Source organism: Dipodomys ordii, unplaced genomic scaffold (genome assembly GCF_000151885.1).
Source record: "Dipodomys ordii isolate 6190 unplaced genomic scaffold, Dord_2.0 Scaffold6, whole genome shotgun sequence".
Taxonomy (NCBI): Eukaryota; Metazoa; Chordata; class Mammalia; order Rodentia; family Heteromyidae; genus Dipodomys; species Dipodomys ordii.
Window position 1 is genome coordinate 16,368,936 of NW_012267222.1, and position 12,912 is coordinate 16,381,847.

The 12,912-nt window shown below is 53.1% G+C and overlaps 1 protein-coding gene across 2 annotated transcripts in view; it reads left to right on the forward strand.

Annotated features, from left to right (window-relative positions):
* Window positions 1-12,285, forward strand: part of Kif17 (kinesin family member 17) — a 35,100-nt gene extending 22,815 nt beyond the window's left edge. Inside the window, exons 9-15 of one of the 2 annotated variants that reach the window (XM_013033515.1) lie at window positions 661-735; window positions 2,627-2,835; window positions 3,878-4,109; window positions 7,613-7,871; window positions 8,492-8,562; window positions 11,032-11,149; window positions 12,107-12,285. In XM_013033515.1, coding sequence (XP_012888969.1) covers window positions 661-735; window positions 2,627-2,835; window positions 3,878-4,109; window positions 7,613-7,871; window positions 8,492-8,562; window positions 11,032-11,149; window positions 12,107-12,285 — 1,143 coding nt within the window. The remainder of the gene's footprint in view (window positions 1-660; window positions 736-2,626; window positions 2,836-3,877; window positions 4,110-7,612; window positions 7,872-8,491; window positions 8,563-11,031; window positions 11,150-12,106) is intronic. The other variant, XM_013033523.1, reaches the window with a different exon arrangement.
* The last annotated feature ends 627 nt before the right edge of the window (window positions 12,286-12,912 follow it).

Consider the following 12,912-nt stretch of genomic DNA (forward strand, 5'->3'; position numbering starts at 1 on the left):
TCTGAGAATCATGGTTTGAAGCCAGCCCAGCAAAGAAATCTTATCTCTAATTTACCACCCAAAAAGCCAAAAGTTGCTCCAGTGGTAGAGTGCCAGCCTTGTGCAAAAACACTCAGGGAAAACTGAGTGTGGATACCTCACACCTGTAATCCTAGCCATGGAGGAGGCTAAGGTCTGAGGATCCTGCTTTGAAGCCAGCCCACGAAGGAAGGTCCTTGGATTCTTTTTTTTGGGGGGGGGGTCTGTCAGGTCATGGGGCCTAAACTCTGGGCCTGGGCGCTGTCCCTCAGCTCTTCAGCTCAAGGCTAGCGCTCTACCACTTGAGCCACAGGGCCACTTCCGGCTTTTTTTCTTTTTGCTTATGTGGTGCTGAGGAATCGAACCCAGGGCCTCAGGCATGCAAGGCAAGCGCTCGACCATTGAGCCAACTTCCCAGCCCCTTGAGATTCTTTAAGCAGAAAAAATGCCAGCACTGGAGCTGTGGTTCAAGTGGTAGAGTTTTAACACACACTTTTTTCCTTTCTTCCTGTCTTTTTCTCTGCCCTGGTCTCCTGAAGTCTCACGGGGAACTGAAGTAGAGCTCAGGGCAGGGAGGAGGGTGAGTTGAGGAGGATTCTGGCCTAAACCATCCTCCTCTCTCCTACCCTATCTTTCCCCAAGCCACTGCCCCTGATGGAGCCCAGTGACGCCAGGTCAGCAGCAGAGATGGCAGACTACGAATTCCCACCAACCACTGTGAGTTCCTCCCTGGCCTCCATGGTTGGTTGGACCATTAAACCTCCTGTCCCCTCCCTCTCTGGGTCTTGCCCTCCTGGTCCACCCTCCCCAGGCTAGTGGAACTCGGTCCCCAGGGGTCTTTGGACCTGAGGACTGACATGGTACTGTGTTAGGTGAGAATGAGGAGGATGGAGGCCTTTGGGCCCTGCGGGTACAGAGGACAGGGCTGCAGATCAGGCCTGGAGCCACTGCGTATCTATCTGCAAGGCTGTGTGACCACTTTACCCCTTTTAGGCCTTCAAAGAGGCAGAGCTAAGACCACTCATAGCCTGTGAACCTGGCACTGGGTGGGGATAGCATGCTGAGGGTTCTCAGTAGATAGTAGATGGAATGGATGAGAGGACCTGGCTAAGAAGGAAGGACCATGGGCTGGGAAGGTGGCTCAGTGGTAGAGCGCTTGCCTTGCATGCATGAGGCCCTGGGTTCAATTCCTCAGCACCACATAAGCAAAAAGAAAAAAAAGCCAGAAGTGGCACTGTGGCTCTAGTGGTAGAGCGCTAGCCTTGAGCTGAAGAGCTGAGGGACAACGCCCAGGCCCAGAGTTCAGGTCCCACGACCTGACCCCCAAAAAAAGGAAGGACCAAGTAGAACAGTACATATCGAGGTCCTGTGATCAGAGAGATCCTGACTTTCTCAGCAACAGAAGCATGGGTGGGTGGGTAGATAGGAGGTAAGGGGAGCTGGCAGGGCAGGAGAAACAGCTGGAGCTGCTGGAAAGTCCAAGAAATGGTTTCACTGTGTGCATGAACTGCACTGGTACCATGGCACTGCTGCGATTGGCTTACAGTTTGAAGAAAATTGCCCTGGATTACAGTGGGCAGGAGAAGAAGGAGATGGCTTGGGAGGGTCTGGTGGAAGTAGTGTCAGTGAGCATTTGTTTGAGCACCAATTTTTTTTTTTTTTGTCGGTCGTGGGGCTTGAACTCTGGGCCTGAGTGCTGTCCCTTAGCTCTTCAGCTCAAGGTGAGTGCTCTACCACTTGAGCTACAGTGCCACTTCCAGTTTTCTGGTGGTTTATTGGAGATAGGAGTCTCACGGTCTTTCCTGCCCGGGCTGGCTTTGAACCACGATCCTCAGATCTCATCCTCCTGAGTAGCTAGGATTACAGGCGTGAGCCACCAGCGCCCGGCTACCAATTTTTTTTTTTTTTAGTTATCAAGACAGTAAGTATCCTTAATGTGAAAATGATCTGATGTCCAAAATCGCTTTTTGGGGGTCCGGTCGTGGGGCCTGAACTCTAGGCCTGGGCACTGTCCCTCAGCTCTTTAGCTCAAGGCTAGAGCTCTACCACTTGAGCCACAGTGCCACTTCCAGCCTTTTTTTTCTTTTTGCTTATGTGGTGCTGAGAAATGGAACCCAGGTCCTCAGGCATGCAAGGCAAGTGCTCTACCACTGAGCCACCTTCCCAGCCCTTCAAAATCGCTTTTTGTGGGGGTGTTTTGGTTTGGTTTTGGTGCCAGTACTGGGCCTTGAACTCAGGGCCTCGGCACTGTTCTTTAGCTTTTTCACTCAAGGCTAGTGCTATATCACTTCAGCCACAGTTCGACTTCCAGGTTTTTGCTGGTTCATTGGAGATGAGTCTCATGGACTCTCCTGCCTGGGCTGGCTTGGAACCATAAATCCTCAGGGCTCAGCCTCCCGAGTAGCCAGGATTCCAGGTGTGAACCACCTGTGGGTGCCTCCAAAATGATTTGAGACCTGTGACATTCCCAAATGCTCCAGATTTCAGAGCATTTTGGATGGAGGATCCAAGGCAGGGGTCTTGGTGGACAGGAAGGGCCCTGGGGCACCACGGCCTCCTGACAATGAGGGCCTTCCCGCTGCAGCCTGGTTTCTCTCTATGTATCCAGGAGGCTGATCTGGCTCCGAACATAGTGGTGTGCACAGCAGAGACTGGTGTCTGGCTGGAGCCTGAGGTCCACGAGGCCCTGGAGTTCCAGCCCCGGCCCCGGCTGGCCACAGCAAGCCTCAGAAGGGAGAGCCTGGGCCTGAGTGGGGAGGAGGCCAAGCTGCCTGATGAAGTGCTACATGTGGTAGACCAGCAGCGGGTGCTGGCCCGGTGAGCATCAGAGCTTGAGCTGGCTGGCAAGGGGTGGAGGGTGGGGGGAGTAACGGGGCGGGGGGGAGTGGGAGGAGGCCGCCAAAGGGCAACAAGGAGCCATGGCCCAGGATAAGGGATGGGTGGATGGCTTGTGTTGTGTGTGTGTGTGTGTGTGTGTGTGCGTGCATGCGTGCGTGTGTGTGCGTGCATGCGTGTGCGCGTGCTTCCAGGGCCTGGGCACTGTCCCTGAGCTTTTTTGCTGAAGTCTAGTGCCCTACACTTGCGCCGTAGCTAGGATGACAGGCATGAGCCACCAGGGCCTGGCCCAAAACATTTTTGTGGGTCTTTATTAGACACTAGAAAGTTCCACAGAAGCCTCTGTCAATACTAACCTTAAATACCAAAGCTATAAAACATTGTGAACCTTGGGAGTTGTGTGTGTGTGTGTGTGTGTGTGTGTGTGTGTGTATGTGTGTGTATGCGCGCGTATCTACCAATACTGGGGCTTGAGCGAAGGGCCTGGGTGCTGTCCCTTAGCATTTGCACTTAAGGCTTTACTCTTCCACTTGAGCCACAGTTGCATTTCTGGTGGGTTAATTGAAGGTAAGAATCTCCCAGACTTTTCTGTTTGGGCTGGCTTCGAACTGCATTTCTCAGGTCCCAGCGTCCTGAATAGCTAGGATTACAGGCAAGAGCTGGGAGTCCTGGGCTAGGAGTCAGCTTTCTAAAATGCATCGCACATGTGCATTCAAACTGTCAGCCCACAGTGAGCTTTTTCAGTCTGGGTCTTGGAGCCCAGCCATAAGCCCACTCTGTGACAAGGGCTGTCATCCAGTATAGGGACAGGGTGGGAGCTGGGTTCTCACACTTCCTGGGACTGCGTGCACAGGCCTGTGGGTGGGGAGAATCTGGGGGAGCCCTTGTTCTTACCTTGAGCATTAACAGAGTTCTCTGGGCCTCTGTGTGCCGCTGTGAGAAGTGGCTTTGTGGGGAGGCACTGTCTGCGGGAAGGTGCTCAGGGGCTGGCTCTGTCCCTGTCACCCCCTGTGCCCGCCTGCAGCCTGCACCTGCTGGAGCAGCAGGTGGTGGGCGGAGAGCAGGCCAAGAACAAGGACCTGAAGGAGAAACACAAGCGGCGCAAGCGGTACGCAGATGAGCGCAAGAAGCAGCTAGTGGCCGCACTGCAGAACTCAGACGAGGACAGCGGGGACTGGGTGCTGCTCAACGTCTATGACTCCATCCAGGAGGAGGTGTGGGCCAAGAGCAGGCTGCTGGAGAAGGTGCAGAAGAAGGTGAGGGCATTAGGGGACCCCCCTCAGCTTTCATCAGAGTTGCTGGCGAAGGGCTGTGTGTTCCACCTAAGAACAGGAACAAGACAAGACATCTCAACACTCCTGTTCACACCCTGGAGCTCTGGCCAGGGAGGGCTGGCAATAAAGCGAAGTCAAAAGGCATCTATCACTAGTCAGGTGGCTCACACCTATAATCCTAACTACTCAGGAGGCTGAGATCTGAGGATCGCGGTTCAAAGCCAGCCCGGGCAGGAGAGTTTGTGAGATTCTTATCTCCAATAAACCACTAGAAAACCAGAAGTGACGCTGTGGCTCAAGTGGTAGAGCGCTTGCCTTGAGCTGAAGAGCTCAGGGATAGTATGCCCAGGCTGAGTTCAAGACCCAGGACTGACAAAAAAAAAGCCAGAAGTGAAGCTCTGGTTCAAGTGGTAGAGCACTAACCTTGAGCACTAAAGTTCAGAGATAGGGGGCTGGGAAGGTGGCTCAGTGGTAGAGCGCTTGCCTTGCATGCCTGAGGCCCTGGGTTCAGTTCCTCAGTACCACATAAGCAAAAAGAAAAAAGCCAGAAGTGGTGCTATGGCTCAAGTGGTAGAGCACTAGCCTTGAGCTGAAGAGCTGAGGCCTAGGCCCAGAGTTCAGGCCCCACAACCGGACCCCTCCCCCCCAAAAAAAGTTCAGAGCTAGCACCTAGAATTACAGTGACAATTGGGTATGGTGGTACGTGCTTGTAATCGTGGCTACTCAGGAGGCTGAAGCAGGAGGATTGCAAGATTGAGTCCAGCCTAGAGCAAGATACTATGTTAAAAGAAAAAAAAAAGCCTGTACTCTTGGGTGCATTGGAAAGCTGAGTAGTGGTAGAGCTCTTGTCTAAGCATGTGTGAGGTTCTGGATTTGAGCCTCAGCAACACAAAAGCACAAAAACAAAAAGGAAAGATCGACCTTGTATACTAGTGTTCATGCGGGCATTATTTGTAGTATCTTCAAAGTAGAAACAACTCAGGAATGGAGGTATAGAAGAAAATTATTTGGCAGAAAAAAAGGGATGAAGAAGAAACCCATGCTACAACATGGATGGCCTTGCAAACATCATGCTGAATGAAAGGTGCCGGGCCTAGAACATACTGGGTGACTGCATTCACATAAAACGTCCAGACTAGGCACGTCTTATAGAGACAGAAAGGTTCAGTTCATGCAGGCTGGGGCTGGGGGCAGGCGGAGATGGACTGCAAATAGGTATGGGGTTTCTTTGTGGTTGGTGTAAATGTTCTAAATTTGACTGTGGCAATGGTTACACAAGTTTGTGGAAGTAGAAGAGGGAAGAGCATATGGAATATGGAAATCTCAATAAAACTGTCATAAAAATGTCTGTGCCAGGTGCCAGGGGCATATGCCTGGAGTCTCAGCGGAGGCCGAGGTGGGAGGATCTTTTGAGCTTAGGAGTTGGAGGCCAGCCTGGGCTACAGAAAGAATTATGATGAAGGCTTGGAGAGAGACTAAAGTATGTAAGGGCCAATGCCACACGTGGTACCCAGCCTGAGAAACAGCGACATGAGCCCAGTGCCCGCCCTGCCACCTGTGCCCTGCCAGGCGCCTCTGCTGATAGGGAGGCCATCATTCCCAAGAGTTTAAAACCTGTCCTTTACCAGGCATGCGGTCTCTGCTTGCCTGAGGGCTCAGGGCGCAGCAGTGCAGGCTGTGGGCGGCCCCCTGCGTTTGGAGGAGGCAGGGGCCAGTCTGGTGACCTGGGAGGGAGGAGCGACCTCTGGAATGCATGCTCCCATGGAGGTGCAGTGCTGTTTGCTACCTGGGCTTGAACTCTGGGCTTCAGCACTTGTCTAGATTTCTTGCTTACAGTTAGTGCTCTATCACTTGAGCCATGCCTCCAATCTGGCATTTTGCTGATTGAAAGAGTCTTGAGGATGTTTTTGCTTGGGTTGGCTTCAAACCGTGATCTTCTAGATCTCAGCTCCTTGCGTAGTTCAGGATGACAGTGGTGGCGATGAAATATACCATAGCAGCTGGTGGCCCCGGGAGAGAAGGGATGTTTGTGCTAGGAGATGAGCCCCTTGGTCACTTGGGTGACTGCAGCATTGTGTGGGGGCACTTTTTCCTCTTTTTTTTTTTGTCAGCTGTGGGGCTTGAACTCACGGCTTGGGCACTGCCCTGAGCTTTTTCACTAATGTTCTACCACTTTGAGCCACAGCTCTACTTCCGGTTTTCTGGTGGTTAATTGGAGATAAGAGTCTCAAGGAGATTCCTGCCCAGCTAGCTTTGAACTAAGATCCTCAGATCTCAGCCTCTTGAGTAGCTAGGATTACAGGCGCGAGCCACCATCGCCTGGCTTCCCCCAGTCATTTTTTTTTTTGGGGTCCAGTCGTGGGGCCTGAACTCTGGGCCTGGGCACTATCCCTCTTCAGCTCAAGGCTAGCGCTCTACCACTTGAGCCATAGTGCCACTTCCGGCTTTTTTCTTTTTGCTTATGTGGTGCTGAGGAATCGAACCCAGGGCCTCAGGCATGCAAGGCAAGTGCTCTACCACTGAGCCACCTTCCCAGCTCCCCCAGTCATTTTTGCTTTAGTTTTTCAGATAAGATCTAGTGGTGTGTTTGCTCTGGGTCTGCCTGAAACCTCCATCTTCCTACCTGTACCTTCCAAGTAACTGGGATTACATTCATATGCTACCATTACATTCATATGCTACCATGCCCAGCACTTGTTACTAAGCAGCTCAGGGTGCCTTAAACTAGCTTTGTAGCTCAGGCAAGCCTCAAACAAAATCCTTTGTGTCTGCCTCCTGAGTGCTGGAATTACAGGCATGCTCACCTACCTAGCCTGGATGAAATGTATGAATATATCCCATATATAGTGGCTGAGGCAGCTAGGTGTTTTATTTTGTTTTGTTTTGTCCGTCGTGGAGCTTGAACTCTGGGCCTGGGTACGGTCCCTCAGCTCTTCAGCTCAAGGCTAGCACTCTACCACTTGAGCCACAGTACCACTTCCAGCTTTTTCTGTTTTTTTTTGGTCGGCTGCGGGTCTTGAACTCTGGGCCTGGGCGCTGTCCCTCAGCTCTTCAGTTCAAGGCTAGTGCTCTACCACTTGAGCTACAGCGCCACTTCCGGTTTTCTGATGGTTTGTTGGAGATAGGAGTCTCACGGTCTCTCCTGCCCGGGCTGGCTTTGAACCCCAATCCTCAGATCTCAGCCTCCTGAGTAGCAAGGTTACAGGCGTGAGCCACCAGTGCCCAGCTCAGCTTTTTCTGTTTATGTGGTGCTAAGGAACTGAACCCAGGGCCTCATGCATGCGAGGCAAGCGCTCTACCACTGAGCCACCTTTCTAGCCAACTGCTAGGGTTTTGAGGGCTGTGGACACGCTGAGTGCCAGGTGGAGAGAGTGTGGATGGGTAGAAGGACCGGTGGGTAGGCACTCTGGAGCAGACCGTGCTGAGGTGGGTGGTCGGGTGGGTGGCGATCCTCTTCCCTGCTCACACCTGTCCCTGGCTGTCAGCTGCGTGCGGCAGAGGTGGAGATCAAAGACCTGCAGTCGGAGTTTGCGCTGGAGAAGATCGATTACCTGGCCACCATCCGGCGGCAGGAGCGGGACGCCATGCTGCTCCAGCAGCTGCTGGAACAGGTGCAGCCCCTCATCCGCAGGGACTGTAACTATAGCAACCTGGAGAGGATCCGGCGCGAGTCCAGCTGGGATGAGGAGAATGGCTTCTGGAAGATCCCGGAGCCTATCGTCATGAAAACCAGCCTGCCCATAGGTGAGGCACTGGCTCACTTGCTGCCTTCCTACGGCGGGGGGGGGGGGGGAGAAGGGGAGAGGACAGGAAGCAAGCTGTGATCTCTGGCATCTGTCACACAGGGGAGGGAGGGCAAGAAAGCGTGTTCTGGAGAAAGAGGTGTGCCATTCCCAGGGCTCAGGGAAAGGAAAAGTTGCTGTGAGGCTTTCAATGTGTTCAGATGGTAAACACTTGGCTCACAGTAAGTGCCTGGCCTTCATTCCATCCTTACATGGAATTACCCACGGCTATGGCGATGCCTCTGATGCCTGTTTGGGGGGTGACAAGTGCTTCCCACTCTCCACGGCCCTTCCTCAACAGAAGGAGGCCCAGGTCTCCATCTCTTCCACACCACTGTCCCGTGGCCACTCCAGCCAGCTCCATTTCCCTGCGGTTCTGGGCAGCAGGGGTCTCTCTCTCTCTGCCCTGTGTACCCACTGTCCCACCAGATGTCCTGTTGGTGTTCCCAGTCATAGCATGCCTGGGCTGGGACCTGTTTTCCTGATTCAAATCCCTGAGCCAGGCCTGACTCCACCTTCAGGAGGGTGTGGCAGCCTCCTGCAGCCTCCAGGCCTTGCTCTTCAGCGTTTGTTTTCTCATAGCAGTTTCAACTGGGACACAGAACAAAGCAGTCCGCAAAACCTCTGCAACAGACAGTGGAGAGTCAAATGTGGTAAGGCCCAGGGAGGGGAGGAGGGAAGGAGGGAGGGGGAGGAAGGGGGAAGGGATGGAGAGGGACAGAGGGGAAGGGACAGCTAGGGTATAGTGGGTCAGCCATGCCATGAGGAACCAGGCTGCAGTTCTTGCAGGAGGATTAGAGCAGAGCACTGAGCCCAAAGCCTTTCCTGGCACTCCCTTAGCACCTGACTCTGGTCCTTATTCAAAGGCACTTAGGCCTCCAGGCTGAGAGAAGAACATAGAGGACTCTAAGCCGCTGGCCCCACTTAGCAGCAGATGCTTCGGCCTCAAATCCATAGGGTAGATAGAACAGTTTATTTCCCTGGACCCAAAGGATCCTCCTGGGGTCTGCAGTCAGTGGCTGGGAGTTTCCTATTACCTATGTCTTGTGTCAGAAATGTGCATCCTTAGCAGTGGTTCACGCCTGTCATCCTAGCTACTCGGGAGGCTGAGATCTGAGGATCGCAGTTAGAAACCAGCTCATGAAAAAAATCCATATGATTCTTATCTTCCTAAACTACTCAGAAAAAGCTCAAGTTGTAGAGCACTAGCCTTGAGCCAAAGAAACTCAGGGACAGTGCCTAGGCCCAGAGTTCAAGCCCTAGGACTGGCAAAAAAAAAAAAGTATCCTTCAAACTGGGGTCAACAAACCATCTCTGAAAGGGACCCAACAGCTAATGTTTTTGGTCCTACCATCTAAGGGTTTCTATTGTGACAGAAATCAGTCACCAAAAACAGATACTACATAAAATAGATACTTAAGTAGATAAACAAGAATAGATACTACATAGATACTACAAAAACATCCTGTGACAGGTTTGACTTGTTGGCTACAATCTCCTAACTCCTGCCTTGAACCATTATGGGTTTCTTTGTTTTGTTTTGTTTTTTTGTTTTTATCGGTCGTGGGGCTTGAACTCTGGGCTTGGGTGCTATCCCTGTGCTCTTCAGCTCAAGGCAAGTGCTCTACCGCTTGAGCCACAGCGCCACTTCCGGTTTCCTAGTGGTTTATTGGAGATAGGAGTCTCACGGATGTTCCTGCCTGGGCTGGCTTTGAACCTCGATCTTCAGATCTCAGCCTCCTGAGTAGCTAGGATTACAGGCGTGAGCCACTGGTGCCCGGCCCATTATGGACATTTCAGAACATACCTTTCCAGGGAAAGCCACAGGCTACCCAATTCCAGCCAGGCATCTGCCTGAGCAGCCTGGGATGACTGAAAGCGGCTGCATGCTATCTAAAGCTGGCCTGGTGGCTTTGATGGCTTAACTGCATCAGAACGGCTGAGTTGTTGTAAAAACAAAGAATCTTAACCTGGGACCACGACATTTTTGTATCCTAAGTGATAGATACCAAAGCAAATGATCACAAAGAAATAGAGCCAGGCACCGGTGGCTCATGCCTATAATCCTAGCTACTCAGGAGGCTGAGATCTGAGGATCTCAGTTCAAAGCTAGTCCAGGCAGGAACATCGGTGAGACTATTATCTCCAATAAACCACTAGAAGACCGGAAGTGGTGCTGTGGCTCAAGCGGTAGAGCGCCTACCTGGAGCTGAAGAGCTGAGGGACAGCGCCCAAGCCCAGAGTTCAAGGCCCACAACCGACCAAAAAAAAAAAAAAGAAAAGAATGTATTGATCCGTAGAAGTGATCTAGCTTCCGGCATGTGGGGCTCTACGTCTAGGGCTCTGTTCTTGCTTCATCCTGTGTCTGCCTTTGTTGCTGTGGCAGTTTCAGGCGTTCCTTGCAATGGGGAAGACAGATGGCTTCAGGGACACAGAAGAGATCTGACCCTTTCAGATCTCCTTACACCAAAGATTGTGGAAAGTTTTGGGAAGACTGGGCGTGTGACGGGGCTGGGTTGTTCTGTGACCTCTGTGAAGCTGCTATGAGAAAACAAAAGCTGTCGAGCAGGGCAGAGGACATAGGGGGCTGCCATATTGTCCTGGGGGTGGGGTCAGGCTTGGGGTTAGGACCCGGAGGACGGCTCCCAGCCCAGACAAGGGCTGACTAAAGACAGACAACAGGGGCTGGGAAGGTGGCTCAGTGGTAGAGCGCTTGCCTTGTATGAGGCCTTGGGTTCGAATCCTCAGCACTACATAAGCAGGAAAAGCTGTAAGTGGTGCTGTGGCTCAAGTGGTAGAGCGCTAGCCTTGAGCTGAAGAGCTGAGGGACAGCGCCCAGACCCCATGACTGACAAAAACAACAATAACAGCAGCAACAAAAAACACCACAGACAAGAGGGCATGGAATTTTCCTGAAGGAAGAGATGGGACCCGGACACCACTGTCACAGCAGGGAATGCCCATCCTGGGTGGGGTGGGCTAGGACTCAGGTTGCAGTGCTCATAAGGGTGGCTGAGCAGCTCTGTAATGTCACCCTTGCCATTGGTGGCAGTGGGGGAGGGGCAAGGCACTTCCTGTCTCAAGAAAGGAGCTGCACATGGGGTTGGGGGGGGTCTCAGCAGGAGGAAGACCGCTACAAGCTGATGCTCAGTCGAAGCGACAGTGAAAACATTGCCAGTAACTACTTCCGGTCCAAGCGGGCCAGCCAGATCCTCAACACGGACCCCATGAAGAGTCTGGGTGAGTGCCCCGTGCTCCCCACATCCCCTCAACCCAGAGGAGACCTGGGTTCAACCCTCTCTCCCTCAATGAGCCTCAGTGTCCTCAGCTATAAAACAAGGGGCATGACAGGCCCTTCTCAGGACTCAGAGACGAGCTGGGGAACAGCTCAGCCAGGGCCTGGCACGTAGTAGGTATGCAGGGAGTCTCCTGACACACAGGAAGGCTGTGCATAGGCCAGGTCTTGCTTATTCTTGTTTCCTCAGATGTAGGTATGCTGGCTTTCCCCAAGTCAAGGCAACCAACTTCATTTGCTCAGGCCCACTGAACCCAAGGGGGCAGAAGGACCCCCAAAACAAAATAATTTCAAGAAGTAAGAGCTTCAGTGAAACAGCACTAAGAAGCAAGTCAAGTTCTGCTCTGAGGCTGGCAGTGTGAGTGGTTGGGCACAGTGGCGCACACCTGTGATCCCAACTATGCAGGAGGCTGAGATCCAGAGGATCTTGGTTTGAAGCCAGCCTGGGAAGACAAATCTGTAAAACTCTTTATCTCCAGTTCAGCAAACAACCAGGCTGGTTGAGCAAGCAGCCAGATAGGAGTCATGATAAAGGGCCAGCTATGGAATGTAAGGTCCTGAGTTCAAATGCCAGTCCCAGAGACAGTGAGCATAGATGAAAAATAATGGGGGTGGGGGGTGGGAAAAGAGGTGGCTAGGACAGGAAAGAAAACAATTGGGTGCCTGGCACTGGGCCATGTTGCAGGTGAGGAAACTGAGGCTCAGAGGGGCCAAGTGGCTTGCCCAAGGTGATACTGCTAGGAAGTGGGAGGCTGGGCTGTGTCCGAGCTTGTCTGCTTGAGGCTTTAAGACCCCCCCAAGCCCCAGCTGAGACCTGAGTGGGTCTGAGTAGCACAGAGCCCAGTGGGGTGGCGGGCCCAGCTCTCCTGACTCACATCTGCTTTCCGCCCTCCTCTCTACAGCCCACCGCAACTCCCCACCAGGCTTCACCTCCCCGCTCAGCAACAACCCTGCCATCTCCCTCCCCCAGGCCCCTGAAATGCCCCAGCCCAGACCCTTCCGCCTAGAGTCCCTCGACATCCCCTTCTCCAAGGCCAAGCATAAGAAAGGCAAAAGCAACTGTGGCAACGAGCCTCTGTGATGGCATCTGCCTGCCTGCCACCTGCGCTAGGCTTCTAGAAACTGCCAGGCTCTCCCAGGGCAGCCCCAACCAGGCTTCCTTCCCCTCAACCCCCCACCGACCTGGGCTGAGGGGGCCTCAACCCTGAGCTCACCGGAAGCTGGAGTCTGAGAAACCTGCCATCGCTGTCCCACCACCATGCCAGAGTTGCCACGGAGCCTGTGCGTGGGCCTGCCCCTGGGTATTTGCCCTTTGCCCAGATGGGCGCAGGAGCCCCAGGGCCTTCACCAGGGCCCAGAGAAGCTGCTTCACCTTAAGTTGTCCAAGAAACTGCCTTTAAGGTTGAGCTACCCCCTTTCCCCGCCCTGTGCACATCCCAGGAGCCCCCTCCCTGCTATCATGGGAAGCTCTCTCTGAAAAGGGGGTTTTCCACTGCCTGGGGTCTCTGGGGTTTCTCCTGCAATTTTTTAGGAGAGTCTGAACTTTCAGATCTATGGCGTCCTCCTCGTGGAAATAGATCATGTCTTGCAAGGCAGAAAATGGTCCGGGTTTTTTGGTTTGTCTGTTTACTTGGTGGTACTGGAGTTTGAATTCAAGGTCTCGTGCTTGCTGGGAAGGCACTCTACCATTTGAGCCAGCTCGTCTTGC